The sequence below is a fragment of the Gymnoscopelus braueri genome, assembly GCF_963280865.1.
Source record: "Gymnoscopelus braueri genome assembly, chromosome: 20".
In the NCBI taxonomy this organism is placed as follows: Eukaryota; Metazoa; Chordata; class Actinopteri; order Myctophiformes; family Myctophidae; genus Gymnoscopelus; species Gymnoscopelus braueri.
The window spans coordinates 7,924,101-7,942,927 of record NC_137622.1 but is presented as its reverse complement, the minus strand read 5'-3'; the positions used below and the strand labels follow the sequence as shown (position 1 = coordinate 7,942,927).

At 39.7% G+C, this 18,827-nt stretch overlaps 2 protein-coding genes across 2 annotated transcripts; both read right to left on the bottom strand.

Annotated features, from left to right (window-relative positions):
* Positions 1-75: 75 nt before the first annotated feature.
* pabir2 (PABIR family member 2) lies at positions 76-5,711 on the bottom strand. Its single transcript, XM_080416135.1, has 10 exons — positions 4,683-5,711; positions 3,899-3,977; positions 3,533-3,586; positions 3,318-3,361; positions 3,173-3,227; positions 2,334-2,438; positions 2,030-2,115; positions 1,344-1,408; positions 1,105-1,192; positions 76-948 (listed from the first exon to the last, which is right to left on the bottom strand). Exons 1-10 carry the CDS (start codon positions 4,805-4,807, stop codon positions 813-815), a joined length of 837 nt encoding a protein of 278 aa, XP_080272261.1. The 5' UTR covers positions 4,808-5,711; the 3' UTR covers positions 76-812.
* Positions 5,712-8,557: 2,846 nt separating this feature from the next.
* Positions 8,558-18,051, bottom strand: hprt1 (hypoxanthine phosphoribosyltransferase 1). Its single transcript, XM_080415764.1, has 9 exons — positions 17,886-18,051; positions 13,156-13,262; positions 12,251-12,434; positions 11,306-11,371; positions 10,902-10,919; positions 10,743-10,825; positions 10,461-10,507; positions 9,410-9,486; positions 8,558-9,258 (listed from the first exon to the last, which is right to left on the bottom strand). The coding sequence occupies exons 1-9, from the start codon at positions 17,913-17,915 to the stop codon at positions 9,211-9,213; spliced, it is 660 nt and encodes a 219-aa protein (XP_080271890.1). The 5' UTR covers positions 17,916-18,051; the 3' UTR covers positions 8,558-9,210.
* Positions 18,052-18,827: the final 776 nt, after the last annotated feature.

Genomic DNA, 18,827 nt, shown 5'->3' with positions numbered 1-18,827 from the left:
CATCTATCTTATCTTTCATATCTACTGGGTCAGTCTACTGCCCAGACCGTAAAAAAAAAAAAAAATCACAGCAACTCAACCAAAGACTGGTTTATTGTTTCACCACAGTTGACAGCCTGCAAGAGATCCACTCAAAACACAACTTCTTTTACAGTAAAAGGATGAGGGGGAACTCAACTCATAATTGAACCCTGTGGAAGTAGTCACAACATTTTTCTAATCCACTCCTTTAAAAAGAAAATAGTTTGCTGTTTTAGCCCTGTGCCTGCATTCATCTCACAGCCAGTCACAAAATGTTCACTATATATTTTGACAAGTACATATGTACATACTTACAAACAAAGCAAAAAAAAAAAACCAATAAGTTAAATCCTTTCATACAAAACCTGTAGACTCTTGAGTATAAACAAAGGCCTGTGGACGTCAGTTTTGTTCCTGCACAAAATGGGAACACATTTGAAGTTAAGAGGACATTGTACACATCCAAATACTGTAGTCATTTGTTTTGTTAGTTGTTTTTTTTGTCCAGTGTTCAATGTCTTTCTCCAGCGGAGAGAACTGGTGTGACAGACAAATACACATAATCACAGAAGCACCGTATGAGATCCACAACTAGCAGCTGGTGCTCAGTGTTTCTCTACACAGCAGACATCTTCCATGGCTTTCCATTCCATCCAGAGGAAAACAGCCCTGCAACAGCAAACTCCACTAAGCCTACGTGACTGAGAGGCGGCAGATCTGAGAAGGAAACTCATCCCTCCAGAGAGAGAGAAAATCTCTGTCCTCCTTTAGTGTCTCTTGTGATTCTGTGTTCACTTTGGGGACAGATCCTGGATGGAAGTGAAGGGGGAGTTACTGGAGGAGGGCGAAACTCCCTCCATCTTTCCAGGGGAGTCGGTGGAGGAACTCACACTGCTGAGGCTGCCGTCCAGCAGATCTGGAGAGTGACTGGAAAACAGTTACAGCTAATTAACATACACAATTTGATGCCAAATACTTATGTGGCGCTTGCCAGCGACTAGGACTTTAACCTGTACAGCTTTATAGCAGTGAGATTACTGCATTTAACAAATCGAGGACTGTGATCTACATGAAATGTCGTACCAGGAACTGTGGTCTGAAACATCAGAGGACAGCATGGTGGTCGTACCCTGGAACAACCTCTTTGGTTGGCTCTCTGTCTCCATGTCCCCTACAACACACAGACAAAATGCTTTCATAGGATTCAACACTTCACGTGGACGGACACGTTGTGCCTCTCACTTTGTGGAATTCAAATTCTTATAAACATATCAGCCTCGTTTCCGTTCAAGGTTTATGAAAGGCTTCTTGACGTGACCCACCTTTGCGTTTGATTGGCCCCAGTATGCTGGCTCTGATGCAGTTAATTGGGCTCTGGCTCCGACGGCTAGAGAACAATGGAACACTTTGTTACCAATGAAGTGTGGTTTGAAACATTACCAGTGTTGAAAGCAGATGTTTATTACATTTTATGAGAGGAAAATATTTGATACGTAACTGTGAATAGTAATATGTCCAGGGATAACCAATAATATCCTCTAGAAGTACCAACTCTGTTTACATAGATGGTGTACCCAACCGGTGGGTTTTGGGTTTGGTCTGCTGTTGGTTGGGCTTGTTCTCAAATGTACCATACATGGTACATGTATATGTACACATAAATAAGGCTTACAATTCTTCCCATAGCTGAACCATGTTCAATTCCCATTCAAGGACGTTTATTGCATGTCAACCCACCCCTCTCTGTTCACTGTCCAACCCAAACAAGGCAGAAATGCCAAAACAATAATCAGCCATACGTCTTTGACACTCCTATCTCTGTCATAGTTAGGCAATATATTTCTATCCAAATGGACCCTTATTGGTCTGTAACCTTGATGGGTCCATTTGGTTCCATTTGTACACTCTTGAGTTAAATTAACACTGAGGATTATGCATATGAAACTGGGGGCCCTTGAAATGAAAAAGGCTGAGAATCACTGAGGTAGAGAACAACTGAGAAATTCACCTGAAGCGTCGTGTTGGGCTGGGTACTGGGCTCGGCGTCAGTCCATTGCTGCTCACAAGGATTTGTAGTGAAGGAGAGAAACACTGCTGCTCATAGCAAAGACAACAAAGACACAATTACACCTCAGTTATAATCCCTAGTACAATGGTGTCGCTTGCCAAAAAGCACAGATCTACCAAGCAAACAACAAATTGTGATGTGACACATTGTTAGCCTGTTTAGATCTGTACTGTTTGGCAAAGTATAAATTAAGCTGTGGCTTCTAAATATTTTAATGTTAATACAAGTCATGTGACAGATGTACCTTCTTTCCAATTCCTCTGGTTGGGGACGGAGCTGGTGACACAGGCACAAAGTCGATTCGCTTTGGGGACGATGATGCTGATTTCTCAAAAGGTTCGGTGTCACTCTGTAATATATATATGTTTTTAACACACTGATCGACCAAGTCTTCTGAACCAATAATGCAATAAAGCCAAGGACACTGGCATAGGTCAGTTTACAGCTTCTGCATGCTCAAAATAGACTATATGTTTACATTAGATAACCTAGGAGTAAGAACTTGCACATTACAGTTCTTATATTACGTTTTTTTTTTTATATCTATGGGATTCTTCATGACCCAAGGGCTGTGCTGTGGGTTTGACAAGAGGACGTCAGTACTCATACTTTTGCCATCCAAAACAGCTAGTATGGTCAAGACATTCCATGATTGGGGGTCGGGGGGTGCAACAGTTAATCAAACTTACCGATTTAATCGATAATGAAAAAATATCGATAATCAATTTTAATTTAAGAATAATAGATTTCAGGGGGAAAAACATTCAATTTCCCCTTTTTCAGATTTGTTTTAAATAGTGGAAATACGTCAATTCGTCACGCGTTGTGAGCTTGCCTTGCAGATATGGTATTTTTGTGCGACACTGTTGTATAAAATAGGGCTTAGGTGGTTAATCAGACTAAATCAGAAATACATTTTCACATCGATTTGTTTTGATATATAAAAAATAAAACAAATTATAAAAAGAAATATGCTTCCAATCTAGATGATTGTATTAATCAAAAAAAGTAATATATAGAATTATCACCAAAGAAAATAAACGATAGTTGCAGCCCTATCTAAGACACAAGATAGTCATTTACCAGACTGAGGCTTTCCTCCCAGGAGTGACTCATCTGCATGGCTGCCTGAACGTCCCTAAGATAGAGACACAAAACCATCTTAAATACAAAACAAATACATTTCTAAATCCATTGATTAGTCGAACTTCACTGGTTCAAAACTTACCGCTCATGAGCAGTCTCCCTGTTCATGACATCAACGCCCTCCTCCTACATGCACACACACACAAACGTTTAACCACTTAAACCTGACCACGGAAATAGCTGAGCTATAAGCTCACATGTTGCGTCGCGACGCATTGTGAGTTTATAGATTGTATGTTATTTTTGCAGCACAAAACCTGCATACAATGTGTATAATTTAAAATACTGCTTTCTTACTTGTTTGATCTGATGCAGTCTTGTACTGGGGACACGAATGGGTGACGAGGGAACCTGCAAGAAAAGTGTGTAGAGGGAAATGGGTCAAACATTGACAATTATGTTATGGTAGTTACAAAAGTAAAGGTAAATTGTCATACCCTGAAGAAGGCAATTGTGCCGAAACGTTGGTAACTTTTACTCTGCGTCCTATAATAAATTTGCACTTTGGTTATAACGGTGTGTGCGGCCACTTTTTGTCTTTTGACAATTTACCTTTAGATTTTTCTGCCGTGAGCCAGCACCACTATAAGGATCTGGTGTGCGTAGCATCTTTGTGCAGTTACAGAAGTAAATCAATTAATGTAATGAAACTGAATTAATTACCATGTTGGGCCTGTTGACGACAGTAGTACTGTTCCTTCTGCAGCGCAGGACCTCTCTCTGGAAAACTTGGGAATTGTCACTACAATGAGAGTCACAGATTACAAGTCACAATCTATGAACTACATTGCAGTTCTTATGCCACGGGGTCTCAAAATGGGTCCAGGGGTCTTAGATGAGGTTCCAGCGGGACCCCAGCTAAATAATTGATAGTTTGGAATCAATTGGGACGCTTATAGGTCTGCAAGTCTGAGAGTTATGGCAGTCCTTTTAAATTAAAAACTTTAAAGTTTGAGAACCAGTGTTTTAAGTCAAATTAATTAGGAGGGATGTAGTTAATTACAGTGGTGTAAAGTAACTAAGTACATTTACTCAACTTCCCAAGTACTGTACTTAAGTACAATTTTAAGGTATTTTTACTTTCTTCAGTATTTCCAATACTTTTTACTTCAACTCCAATACATCTCAACCACTTCAAGTTCAGCCCTATATATATATATATTTCGGCCATATGAAAATAGCCGATCTACAAGCTCGCGATATTTTTTATACATTTTGAACTTGTGAAACGGGACATTCTGCACAATGAGTACTTTTACTTTTAGTACTTTAAGTATATTTTGATGCCAATACTTTTGTACTTTTACTCAAGTACATTTTGAATACTGAAATTTTAGTATTTCTACATTGCAGTGTTGATACTTTTACTTAAGTAAAAATGTGAGCGCTTTTTCCACCACTGGTGATTTCATTGCATTTATAAACAAGTGAATAAAGGGACAATAACCTGAGGCCATTGATCATGGGTGCACTGTTGGATCTTCTTAGATGTCCATCACTGTGACCCAGTGACGATGGGATCATGTCCAGATCCAACTCCATCTTCTCTCCTGAGTTGTTCATCTCGTTCATAACGTCGTTATTATTATTATTATCTATCAGCTCATAAGAAGTAACTCATCTGGCTAACCAGCAGCACAGTGTTGTGAAGCTATAGCAGCCTCCCGAACAGTAGCGTTTCAGCTACGCAGATAAAACGTAACATAACATGTTTTTAAAGTAACGTTAGTTCATCGATTATAATGAATCTCCAATCACACAGTCTGTTGTTAATTAATGGAACCTAAACTTACAGCATTTACAACAGGCCTCTTCTCATTTGTTCCAGCGTTCTGTTGTCAAACAGAGACTTAACCTGTTCATCCTCAGCAATCCCTGCAATCTAAACTACAACTGATCTGTGATCATATCGTCAGAATCTATAACTTTCATTTCATTATCATTATAGTTTTCATTAATCTTTGCAACACAATGCAGAATGAATGCAGCCTACAGGGTACAACTGAAACCTTTAGCTAACGAGGCTACAACACACGCCAAAGGATGCGTCCATGACGTCGTTAAGTAAGCCGGAAGTGCCTCAAGACTACTGGACCGCACATCCACCACGCTTAAAAGCTATTTCAAACTTTCTCGTATGAACCTTAGATTTCATTCAACAAGAATTACGACACGAATCTTGTTTTCCACGGAAGAGGTTAAAGTGCGATGGATTAAAGTACACTTTGTGACGACACTGTACCATCCTTGGTATTAGATTATCCCCGCGGTTCCAGCCTGTAGATGCAGATCAACAGACTTTTTAAATAAAAACATTAAACTACGCTGATTACCTGACGCGTTAAATGACACGAACTACCCGGTCGATCAGTTTATAATGTATTCTTCATGTATGTTTTTATCGACCCCACGGGGTTAACGCTATCCGGTGATATTCGCGTTAATCGATCAGCTGGCGCGATCACAGCATCGTTAGCTCAAGTAAAGCGAGTAGTGTTGCCAAATATTGCGAGAGAAATAAGCAACTAGGTCTATGAAAACAAGTCGGATATTTGAAAATAGCCAATCTACAAGCTCACGATGCGACGCGTCGTGACGCGTTGTGAGCTTGTAGATCGGCAATTCTTTTTTTTTTGTTGAACATTTGAACACTAATCTGGTACAGGGCAGGGGTCACAAAATACTTTTAGATGAGATGGTGGGGGGGGGGGGTCCGTGGACAAATACATACATTTTGGGGCTTTACTTTCAAACATCTAGGAAGCAAGTCCAAAATAAGAAACAAGCCCAAAAAAACGCAAACCGAAAAAGAAGCCCAAAGTCGCTTATAATAAGCCGACATGGCAACACAAACAAGCAAGTCAATCACACCGCTAATAGAAAATAGGACTTTCCGGTCGCGGATTTCAAAATAAATATGACGCCATAAGGAGCACCACAATTTATTTTTGTTTAACCTACTTAAACCCCATTTATTTGGGTAACCGGAGTCTCTCAGGGCTCGTGTCTTTTCGGTTTTCTCATTGTGAGTTTTGTAGATCTGCTATTTTCAGCGAAAGCATTTCCCCACAATACCGATGCTGGGGTTTAAGTGTAATATAACACAGCATTTGTTTCAATGCTATTATGTTGTTAACTAAAGTACAGTGTGATTTGAAATGACGTTTCAATCCATCAACTTCCGGCTGACAATGGCTCACTTGTTGCAGCCCGGTTCAAGCTGTTATTTCATTAACATTACTAGTGCCCAGGAGGACAGGAGGCATTGATTGTCTTACTTTTACTTTATTGTACTGTATTTTATTTGTTTTTGTTTCATTTGTTTGTCTGCTTCTTGTTTGATTGTTTTGTGTATCCTACTTTTTTTGCGTAAAATGTAAGACTTAATAACATTGTCATAAAAAAAAAAAAACATTACTAAGTGCTTACTGCGCCATAAATGTCCCCTACATCAATTTTGTAGCGTTACCGCATTTCACTGTTGTTTGGTGCAACTGCTATACGGTTTATAATACATTACATGTAGTTTAGTATTCTTCTACTGGAGTGGCGCTCCTCCAGACAGACAGGAGCTTGTTGCTGAGCTAATGCTAGGTTTGAAAAACGCCACGCCCCTTAGGTGTTGCCCAATGAAACCTTCCATTTGCCACCAGTGTTGCCAGATTTTCTGAGAGAAATATGCAACAATTAAGAAACTAGGAAATCTATGAAAACAAGCCCAAAAGAAGCACTTCAAACCGATGGGATGCGATGCGTTGTGAACTTGCAAAAAAAAAAACTGGTCCATGACATATAATATAATATTTGAGAGCCACTGGTTTAAATAATTAAAACAATTCTGAAGCAAGCCCAAATAATCAACTACACTTTAGAAACAAGGCCAAATAAGCAACTACACTAGAAACAATTAAGCCCAAATAAGCAACTACACTTTAGAAACGAGCTCAAATAATCAACAACTTGACTTGCTCTGCACTCATAAGAGAAGATAACCTGAACATATTTCACGTCATGGTTGTTGCGTCCTAGACAAATATTTTGTCCGACATCAGTCACAACAATTCCCATCAAAACATGACGCTCTTTCATGCAACTGCAGAACTGTGACTCCTGGGGCCACAATTCGATGTAACATGGATAAGGACATTTTAACACCCCCCAGGTCCTCTAAGATGAGAACACATTTTAATTAAATAAATGAAAACATACTTATAATTTCATACTTTCGACATGACTGTACACCATTAAAGCAATGTTTATACAATGTAGTTACTTTCCGTTTTCCCCATGTGGTAGCTGATTGTGATTTCCTTCATTGAGCACAAGGGGGCAGTCTAGTGCAGACAGATCTGGTATGGTAAATATGACTATGGGTAGGTAGGCTCCTTAAATAATAAAGAGAAGTTACTTATTGGCTGGAACACATTTCCCTCAGGCCTTCTTCCACACTGAATTCCACATGAACATCTTTTCTCTATTCATATAGACATAAGCTCTAGGGCCAGATTGTCACCGTGAAAAGTAAATGTTTTGAGTCATAGGAATGCAAATAGAGGGTGGACTGCTTTTTAACCCATTCAATGCGGGAATGCATCAACAAATGTCTTCTAAATCCTAACAGGTTTCTGAAAAACATATGTTGCTCAAACTTCTTCATGTCAAGGACCCCCAAAATGATATGTATTGGCCACAGACCCCCCATCTCGAAATATTTAGTTCCAGGGACCCCAAGAAGCAAATATTTGAGTTACAAATATTCACTTGAAAAAATATATATTAAAAGGTTTGCACACATTTTCACGTTTTGTTTTTGTTGCAGATCTATTTTTGAATAGCCAAAGTATAAAATAGTGGTTATAGCTTAAATCTAAAATGACACATGCGTTTCCGGATTGAATGGGTTAATACAGTAAAGATTCCTAAAAATCTATGCATTCCAGGTATACGCAAGACCAGGTACAAAACCACAGGACTACAGAAATCTAAACTTGTTCAAGGCCCCACTCCAAATCACCACTACTCCCCCCTCCACATCATAGAGAACAGAATGACAACTCATTACTTGCCATTACATTGTATACAGTCATTCGTACAGTAGGAAAATCCGCTGGCAACGTGTGAATATTTCATAGCTGAAACTGTAAAATGCAGTTGCGATTGTTTTATCATTACAGTATAATAAAACATAAAGCCCGTATAAAGCCCAGATACATTGTCAAAATGATGCCCAATTCTATAAGAAATAATAGATAGCAGCAAATTATACCAAAAGTAAATGAGTACATACACTAAGTGCAAAAAGTACATTTTCCTCACCATAGCTTAAAGCTTAAATGTGTTTTTTTTATTACATACAGTACAATTAAATGTACTTCATGGATGCCAACATCTGTCAAAGACTGAATTGAATGAAAAGTTTGGATAAAAATCACAATATATTATGAAATAGGACGCTGTTGAAATTATGTATGAAACATGATAATGATTAATGATATTGTTCTTCATGCTAGCAGCATTGCTCGGAATAAATTACTCTCCTGTTAAGAACAAAAACAGGCTGTTGACAATAAGGTGAAGGGATACATTTTAGGTAGATACTAGATGGATAGACTTTTATTGATCCCGAGGCGAAATTCAGGTGTCGTTTTACGTGTTTTGTTTAGCACTGTATTTGAGATGAAACTGGGCTGTTTCACAGACATGTTTTTTACCAAGGCATTGAATCCATCTCCTCTAAAGCTTAAGAACATGATGTAATATTGACTGTAGATTGTAGGTGAGCAAAGCAAATATAATGATTATCACGACTACAGCAGTGCACTCTCAGAGACCCTGAGCACAAATCCCACATGTGACATGAGCTGCACCCGGCTTAATATTTTTCATGACACAAATATAAAATCAGATATAAAATAAAACCGTGACATCAAAGGAAAAAAGAAAAAAAAACATTAATCAAAGTTGTGAGGAGATCTTCATGCCTTGTACTTCTCCTTTCCTGTCTCACTAATGACGCAGATATGCTGAAAGGCAGATCATTGACATTAAATGTACATACACTGTACACACACACTGTACACAACATCCTGACTGAAGGTTAGTGATTTCTGGTCTATATTTACATATATTTAAGTCTTATGATTATATGAGTAAATTGCAACTATAAATACTTACGTTTAGATCTCTAAAGTACTCGTTGTAGTCTAGCGCGTATCCCACCACAAACTTGTCAGGCACTTCAAATCCTACAACTGAAAAAATAAATAAAATAGCAATATTAATACAAATAAATAATAATTATAATTATAATCAAAACATGAACTGCTGAATGAATAATAACTCTGTAAAACTGTAAGCAAGAGCAACACAACACTGGTGTGTGAGGTCTATACATCCAAAATACTTTTTCTTGCCAAAAGTAGGTGATTTAGGAATATTTTAAAAAGTTTTCTGTAAAACAACTTGCAAGAGCTGTGTTTACAAGAGACAGTGCTCCCATACCCTGGAGGGATGGATGCATTCTGATTGGCTACTTGGTCAAACAACTGTGAGCAGGGTCTCTGCAGACTAGTCTCGGGTGGCCAGACTGTTGCCTCCCACAATTTTCAAATGCTTCCGTCATACAGTCTGGAGCACGGAAGCTCTGTTGATGAGTATGGGGGAAAGCGGAAGCCCCCCCCCCCACTTCTGCTTCGTCTTTACAGTCGCGCAAATGTATCCTAATATAAATCAAAATCATCGAAGCATATATAGCTTGCTGCTTAGCAAAAATGGAAATTCTAAAATAAAATTGAAAAGTCAGATTCCTGCCACGGATTTCGGGAGGTGTAGTTCCAGACTCTATATAGCATTCGGAGATTGTGGAGTAGTTGTCTGGCTACGCGAGACTACTGCAGACAGACACTGATAGGACATAAGTTATCATTGATGAGGGTCATTTTAAGATAGGTTTTATGTCATGCTCAGTAGCCTATACCCCCCCCCCCCCCATTAACCATCTAAGCAGTCATCAGCTAGGTGACGCTGAAACAGAATTTTCCTTTTGGGATTATAAGGTATGTAAAAAAAAGAAAATGTTGCAATTGTTGCATATTAAAAGCAAATGACAACCAAAATAACCAATATAATGTAAATACTTGGTATCTGCAAGTACTCAAAAACAATGTAATAAAGTTGCATCTGTGGTGAAGTTGTAATTATGACTCCATCCATGTTGTGTACTTACAGTCTGGCCTGTATCCAACGCTCCTGGGTGTTCTCTTCACCAACAAACTGAGGGCAGAACACATTCTGATCACATGACCGCATAACTGCCCCAAATATCACATGACCACATAACTGCTGCAAATATCACATGACTGCATAACTGCTACAATTACTATGTTGAGAAACATGACAGATTGAGACAGCACCTCAGGGAGAAACTAAAACAAGTTTTAGTTATGCAAGAAACTGCGCACACACACACACACACACACACACACACACACACTTGTAATTACATTACCTTGCTACTTTAACCATTTTGGGTTTGTACTGTTTGAGAAGTTCTAATAAGGTCTTCATCGTCTTGCCTGTGTCAATAATGTCCTAAAACGAAAAACGTAAATGAATGACAGTGACACGGTAAAATCTTTAATTTAAAGAATTTAAAGTCAAAACTTACCTCCACAATCAGGACATTCTGTATGAAAAGAAAACAATTCAGTTTTAATTATGGTAAAAGTAATCAAAGTGAAACAGATTAATAACTGATCATTATACTCGTTAAAAACTACATGGAAGATGTAAAACCTTGTTCATGGAATATTTGTTACATTTTACACAACCAAATATTTCCACATGGAAGCTTTTGGTGGCATTATAGAACTTTTTTTGTTCGTGTGAAATGACCAATGGGTGACTGAGGAGGCAGAATGGCAGTTTGGTGAAGTTTCTTCTTGCATGATTTCCTCCACCGTCAGTGTGTGCATGTAATGCACATTGTAAAGTGCTTTGGATTAAGCCGTTATATAAATGCTCCATTGAGTCCATTTACCAGTGAAGACGTGCAGACTGCTCTCTACTCACCTTTCCCGTCAGTGTAGACAGGTCATCACCTCCGATCACTTTGATTTCGCCTGTAGACTGATCATTCTGCAAAATTACAATGAAGAGCAAACACCATTAGTTCACATGAGTGAACATCAAATAAATCAAAGCCAAAGATAGAAAATATCCCCAATAGACAATTAAGAGGCATCTTACATAATATCCAAGTTTTATTAGCCTTTGGTCGTGAGGTTATACTTTGCAAACCAACTTATTATTCTATTACAGGTGAGAGTAGGCCATTTACTTAATTAACGTTCCATCGGGGTTGTTCACGCGGGTCCATCGCGTGAGGGACTCGCTTGCGCTGATCTACAAGTTGTCAAGTGGGTGCATACCGCCGCGTTTTAAGCTTGTAGATCTGTCAATTTTGAAGCGTGATGACATTTTTCGTCTGACATGAGATGTTTCCGGTTGCCTTTTATTGTGTTAAATGTGGCGTGGATGATCTACACTTTCAGACAAAAATGAGATACACCTGTGATCCGCACTTATCAAGGCTGTACACTTCCCTTTCGTGAATTGGACGTCAGATTGTACTTGGAGAACGATACGCAACCCTTTAGTCACTTTATTTGCACAGTATTTACAAATAGCTTAGTGAATGAGGCCCATTGTTTGTTGGCAATCCACGCAAAGAGATTCATCACTGCACAGCCCACAGACTCCAGTTGGAAATGATCCTATGGTGCGCAGAACATCCCGTTGCTGACCAGCTCACATTACAGGAATGTTGAAGCTGTAAGTCTTGGGATGTCTCAAAGATTTTGTGATACGTGAAACTTTTCAGAAATGTTGGCGTGGCGAAAACAGCAGTAACAAGCTCGTAGATCGCTATTTCCGCCACACGTCATCGTACGACAAAGTAGAAAATAGGGCCCTTAGGTTAAAAGGTGATAGACTGAAAACACTACGATAACTTACACAGTAGCTCTTAAGACGGATGAAGTCGACTGTCATTGGTATCGAACGGTCACTATTCCTGTTCAGGGCCTTGATGTAATCCAACAGATCTGCAAAGAACTTGTAACCCCCCTTCAGCACACAGAGAGCCACGATGTGGTGACCTCCCATGTCCTTCATGATCTCTCTTGCCAGCCTCTCTGTCCTAAAGAAAGAAAGAAAGAAAGAAAGAAAGAAAGAAAGAAAGAAAGAAACTTTAACAATGTTTTCTCAAGAAAAGGCAGGGCTTTTAGATTTTTATTCTCAAATTCTCAAACACAGGAGAGGGAGCGCACACCAGAGTTCAGGAGGTGTTAAGAAGAAGTACAAGAAACCAATGTTTCGACAGGATAGTCTTCTTCAGCTAAAAGAAAGTTGGGACATAAAAATAACGACTGACTAATAACTGAACGATCATTTACATTTTCCTCAGAAACACTCAGATTGGAAATATTCAGATTTTTTACCATTGTTTGCCTTAACCGCGTAAGCCCTACTGTACATACTTTGTCATACAGCGGTATGTGTGGATATAGCCGATCTACAAGCTTACAACACAAAGCTGTGAGCTTGAAGATCGGCTATTTCCGCAATTGTTTTGAATTTCGGAATGCCCAAAATAGGGATGCCAGGTTGTAAGTTGTTAACGAGGGGGCATTTTAATAATAATAATAATAATAATAATAAACTTTATTTGTATAGCACCTTTCATGACATGAAATGCAGCTCAAAGTGCTTTACAGAGCAAGAATACAATTACAGTTTTAAAATCTGGGCATTAGAAAATAAAGTGGCCGTTTCGTCCTGTTCAGCATGTAAAATATGTCCCAGCATCTACAGGTACCTCAACATAGTAGCCCTCCCCTCCGAGGTGAACAAGAACCCACCTGTCCAAGATGAGTCCGTGAGGTATATAAACCCTGTCGAGGTCATCGGCGTAGTGCTTTGGTATACAGAACAGATCCAGGTCGTAGCCTTGCTCATCATCGCTGATCTGAAACACACATAGGGCGGTCACGATTACAAATTTAAATTGACCATTAATTGTCACTCAAATAATTGCGATTAACGACTTAATTGTGTGTTAGGCATTGAACATTATTGGAAGATTATGAATAAAAATTACATTTCCATTTGCCTTTTAGGCTTCGTAATAAAAAAATTGCACAGGGCGGATATATTAAATAATTTTATGTAAAAATAGCTGATCTACAAGCTTACACAACGTGTCGTTGTAAGCTTGTATATCTGCTATTTTTCAACATGGAAACGATTATGAAAAAAATCTTGCGATTAGACGATTATATAATAATTGTGACAGGCCACATCACACAAGTTCAGGAAAAACCCTGACAGCAAGGGGTTAAAATGTTCTCAGAGGTATTATCTAACCGGGGATGGGGCAATGTCTTGATGTAACACTGCAGACAGGGGGAAGAGATTAAAGGTGGGTTTGCTTCCCAGTTCCCACCACACCTCCGACTATTACAGTAGATAACGGCTGAATGCTTATACCTTCCCTCCCCTGAACAAAAATAAACATTTGAATCCATTAAGACCGGGAACACATCTGCGTCATTGTAAGATTTCTTTGGCTATAAAAAGAAATAGCAGATATACAAGCTCACACCAAGTGCCGCGCTATGAGCTTGTAGATCTGCTATTTTTTTTGCAAATCTAGATTTTTTTTTGCAAATCTTTGAATATATATATTTTTAAAGCGAAAATTTGTAACTCAAATCTTTGCTTCTGGGAGTTCCCTGGAACAAAACATTTTGAGATGGGGGTCCGCGGGCCAAATCCAAACATGTCCGCGGGCCAAATCCAAACATGTTTTCTAAATCCTAACAGTATGTTGCTATATCAGTGGTGCTCCAACTTTTCCATGTCAAGGACCCCCAAAATTATATTTATTTGGCCGCCCCCCCCCCCCCCCCCCCACAGATCGGAGTTAAAAATGTTCTCTTTAAAACATTTTCAACCTGGTATCCCATTTTGGGAATATCAGGTGATTTGTCCCCCCCCCCCATTATGTTCAATATGTTTTGGAAATATAGCAGCTCTACAAGCTCACAATGTGTTGTGATGCGACACATTGTGAGCTTGTAGATCTGCTATTGTCTGGTGGTATATCTGCAATTGTCTTATCATGTTGTCTGCGCGACACCATCATACAACAAAGAATAAAACAGGTAAATGGTTAACTCGAACTAGGCATAAGGTAATCCTTATCTTTACAGACACCAGGAAGTTTCTTAGAAGGAAGAATCACTGAACTCCAATCAGATAGATATTCATTCAGATATTCATTCATTCAGTCACAACAACAGAACCCTCCCAGATCATCTGCTCAACTGGCAATGACTCGCCAAAGAATCGAAAACTTTGCCTAATCCTATAAAAAAAAGGGATTCAGCAGCGTTTGCTAGCCTATATCTCGTCAAATCAAATTTCCTGCTCAAGGATAAACAACCCAGCACTTGAACCCGTGAAACTCCATTGGAATCATGTGACGGCTGGGCTGCTAGTTACAGGGCTGGAGGTACCGAGCTGGAACGTTGGCTCATGCCATTCACATCAGGACACCATGTTCAATGAAAACGCTTCCCAGCCGCGTGATGACGACTGGATTATGCTGAAGCATATTCCTTCTCATGCCAGCCCCAAAATAAAGCACCCCCATCTGTTATGGCTTGGCGTTTTCAATTCCAGAAGAAAAAACGGTTGATAGGGAGCATCTGTACTCAGGAGAACATGATTTGAAGGACACTACTGTACGCCCATTCATGTACTGACTTCTATGTTGTTTATTTTGTCTCATTGGTGCCGGATGATAACAAGAAAGAAATAAAAAATAAAAAACACAGAATGTTGAACTAAACTGTCTGAGTTTAGGCTAAATACCTTTTGTTTTGTAACCAGCACTAATATGGCACTGTGGAAAAAGAACACTAACTACCTTGAGGTTTGTGTACATACCAATGCCTAAATGCCAGGGCAGCAAGGCCAAGATAGAACACATATTTTAAGAAATAGTGAATTTAACTTGGTTTTAAGGATGATGTATAATATAACTATGACTGAAATAATACAGCAGCAGTCAATTTCACAAATGTATATATTGGCATTTGCAAATTACCACCAATATTTGAACTAACTCCTGAGTCAAAAGTTCATACATGCTCAGGCCTGGACTAATCACAGTCCCTGGACTGGTCTGAACTCTGAAGGTGGGAAGTCAGTATGTTTTAGGGTTCGTTGAACCTATGGATGAATGTCTGGCCTCTTTTTTGGTGATTGATCACCTACAGGAGCACAACCCTGTGACTTGATAAGGAGATGATCTTCTATGCTGCGTCACTGCCTTGATGCATTGGCAAATCAAGATGAGTCTCCTTACTACACAACATCTTGGCTGAATGCTGGATTCTGCTTTGTCAATCATTACATTCCGTCAGTCTGTAATTTTCTGATAGCAGACTGCTGCTCTGCCTCTGTTTACGTTGCAATGGATTAAGTGGAAACTTGTAATCTAATAAGCTTGCTTAATAAGGTAATTGAAAGTAGCCATAGCGGGATAATATACAGCTTTGCGTCTACCCTGCTTCAGTTTAATGTGAATTATAATGCTAAGTAGGCTAATCTTAATCGTTGCTAAGCATGCAGTTCCAACCATTGAATCCAACTGACAATCTTTTCAGCAGGAGCAATGAAATCCTTTTTTAAGTCAATACAATCAGTTTTGGTATATTTTGTCATTTTTATTTTTGTCAGCCATGTAATAAGCAGGATGTCAAAAACCCTTCAGAGTGAGGGCTGGGCATCAAGGCCACTGTGGCAACAGGGCATGTCATTTTTTGAAGGGCATAAGGCCAAACTGCGGGGGTACAGCGCGGTCATGGCCTTTATGGCCGGCCATGACATTTCTGACCTGGCATGTACAGTGGGTTTACCTGCATTCTCTCTCTCTCTTTCTAGGAGGAGAGCCCTGTTGCCCCCTTTCAGTAAAAGCATGTGCACTCAGCAAGGTTCACGGTCTTTGTCTGAAAGTTCATTGACAGGAGCAAATAGTGTAGGTAGCATTTTGAATGGCATTCCCAATAGAATGTGTGACAGGCAGTTATGCTTTACAGCTTGGCTGTGTGTCTTATTAACCTCTCCCATTATAAAAGCCAACATGAGCAAGCTAGAAAGTAATATATACAGTATAACAATACAGTACATATCTACACGCTATTCAGTCAGAATCATGAAATACACAGAGAAACAGCAGCAAAATAATAAAACTAAGCCATTACCATTACATTACATTAGTTGTCAGTCTATGGTGTTAGTTCATCTAATTAGACTTTAACAAACTAAGCAGTAGCTGAGGTTGACAAAATGAAAAAGGGGGCAGATTGCTCTCTTACCCAAAGATTACACAGGAAGTTAACACAGTCATAACAGTAAACATTTACTGGAAATTACAGTTATTTGAGGTTAGTCATTTGAAATATGGGAGGCATTTCTTCTAGCATGGCTGCATGTGATGTAACCCCCTTTAACCACTTCCAGAGCAAATATGAAATGGCAGTTCCACTGTGACACACACACACACACACGGGACAGTTGAGGTCTATGGAAATTAGCACCTACGCCCACCACCTCCACAATGTTCAATGTCTCCAGTGTTGGTTTCTACTGTACCTAGATTTCAAAGTCAAATAATGCACTAAATCGCACACATTAGTACATTGGCTGCAGGAGAACGTTACTTTGATAAATGCAGCGCTAGTACGCTACGTTAGGCCACCCATCCTGCCGCACAGCACAGTGCTCATGAATGAACGCAGCGTCACATGTGCCACCATGCGTCGTGTACAGTACACACGCGTGTGACTCACATATACATACACACCTCCCCAGGCCGCACTAGAACCACATATAACTCCAGCTCCAGGGTTATTAGAGAATCAAATTATCAAAGATAAACCATCTGCAGTAACCCTAGCCATGGATCCAAGACGGTCATCTATCATGACCGTCATAGGCGAACTTCAACCTGGTGTTTCCACTTTTTCCATTTACGGCCCGTACATCTACATAAACGTTCAGATTTCAAATATAAACTGCTTACCCCATGGCCACGGATGTTCCAAGTATGTACGGGCCCTGTCAGAAGTACCCGTATCTTCCGTATTGTTCAATAAAAAGCATTTTAATCCGATTGGTGGCCATCTTCTCATAGTTCTTATAGTTATAATGTATGTGGAGTGCAGTACACTTCCGATAGGGTCGCGTAGTTGAAAGCATGTGGAGGAAATACGGAGAAAATGGCCACCGATCGGATTAAAATGCTTTTCATTTAACAATACGGAAGATACGGGTACTTCTGAGGGCCCGTACATAATTGTAACATCCGTGGCCATGAGGTAAGCACTTTATATTCTGAACGTTTATGTAGATGTACATAAATGTCCGTAAATGGAGAAAGGGCAAACACCAGGTTGAAGTTCATCAACCTGACTGTCATGTATCAGGGCTAGTAGATCCAATGGCGCCCGATGAGGACAGCGTGTTATCTGACCTACAGTATGGAGGTTCTGCTCTATCTGACTGGTAGAACTTAACTTACCACCACACATCCTGGGCTTGATGTCGCCATGTCGCCGCTGTATCTCTCAATGTTCCTCCCTGGTACCGAGTAACGTTCTGCAGTGTTGAAACAAAGCGCTTCACCTTCTTGTTGCTGCTACAACATTAATAAACACACAGCTGTCTGTGACTGACAACCACACTGACTCTGCGTTGTTGCCACGGCGCGGTCTTTCGTCCCATAGACTGGAGGTTCTTCCGCAACATCGCTGTCTAGGCTCTAGATCCCATAGCGCGGAGGAATGGTCGCACTTTATGTGGTTGGGTTCGTTCGCTAAAATCGAACAGACAGTCCTTTTCCTTATTGCCATTTCTTCTTATATAATTACATTTTATTTTAAATATTTTTTCGGTACTTTCTTTTGTAAACAACTCTTTCAGATGTCATTCGCTGTCCCATGTACAGTCGTTCTATTTACCAGCTCTATTGGCTCTATTTACCGTTAGGTGCTCATATCCGGTCTAGTCCGCCCACTGTATCCGGTACTTTCAGCGAACACATCAGCCACTAACACAGCTCGTTTCCGTATCCGCACTATACGGATTGTAATCATGGACTGTATAAATGAGATAGTAATATTGTCCACTGCATCCCATCCCTCCACGCCATGGGATGTAGTCTGTGTGACGTAGCCAGTTGGTGGACAAATCAAATCTGAAGTACGACGACTGTCCGAAAAGCCCCTTTTCCTTTTATGGGCAAAGTTAACCTCCAAACATGATCATTTCATCCTCCATTTCACTGTTATTGAATAACACCATGATAACATACATCTTTTAAAACATTATCAGATCATGATGATTAACAATGCGCTTCTCATTTATCAGCACACACTTTTTACTCCGGAGGATTAGTCAATGGTGCAAATTATTGTTTTAAAAGCGAACATACATAGACATTGTAAAGCAGTTCTATAGCCTT

Bases quoted from the DNA above. Each gene is read 5' to 3' on its own strand.
- pabir2 (XM_080416135.1), bottom strand. From the start codon at position 4,807: ATGAACGAGATGAACAACTCAGGAGAGAAGATGGAGTTGGATCTGGAC. The intron at 3,587-3,898 runs GTAATTAATTCA...CTTTTCTTGCAG, and splicing joins TCGTCAACAGGCCCAACATG to GTTCCCTCGTCACCCATTCG. The intron at 3,362-3,532 runs GTAAGAAAGCAG...GTGTGCATGTAG, and splicing joins GACTGCATCAGATCAAACAA to GAGGAGGGCGTTGATGTCAT.
- hprt1 (XM_080415764.1), bottom strand. From the start codon at position 17,915: ATGGCGACATCAAGCCCAGGATGTGTGGTG. The intron at 9,487-10,460 runs GTAAGTACACAA...TTATTTTTTCAG, and splicing joins CGTTGGATACAGGCCAGACT to TTGTAGGATTTGAAGTGCCT. The intron at 9,259-9,409 runs GTAAGTATTTAT...TCTGCCTTTCAG, and splicing joins AGTACTTTAGAGATCTAAAC to CATATCTGCGTCATTAGTGA.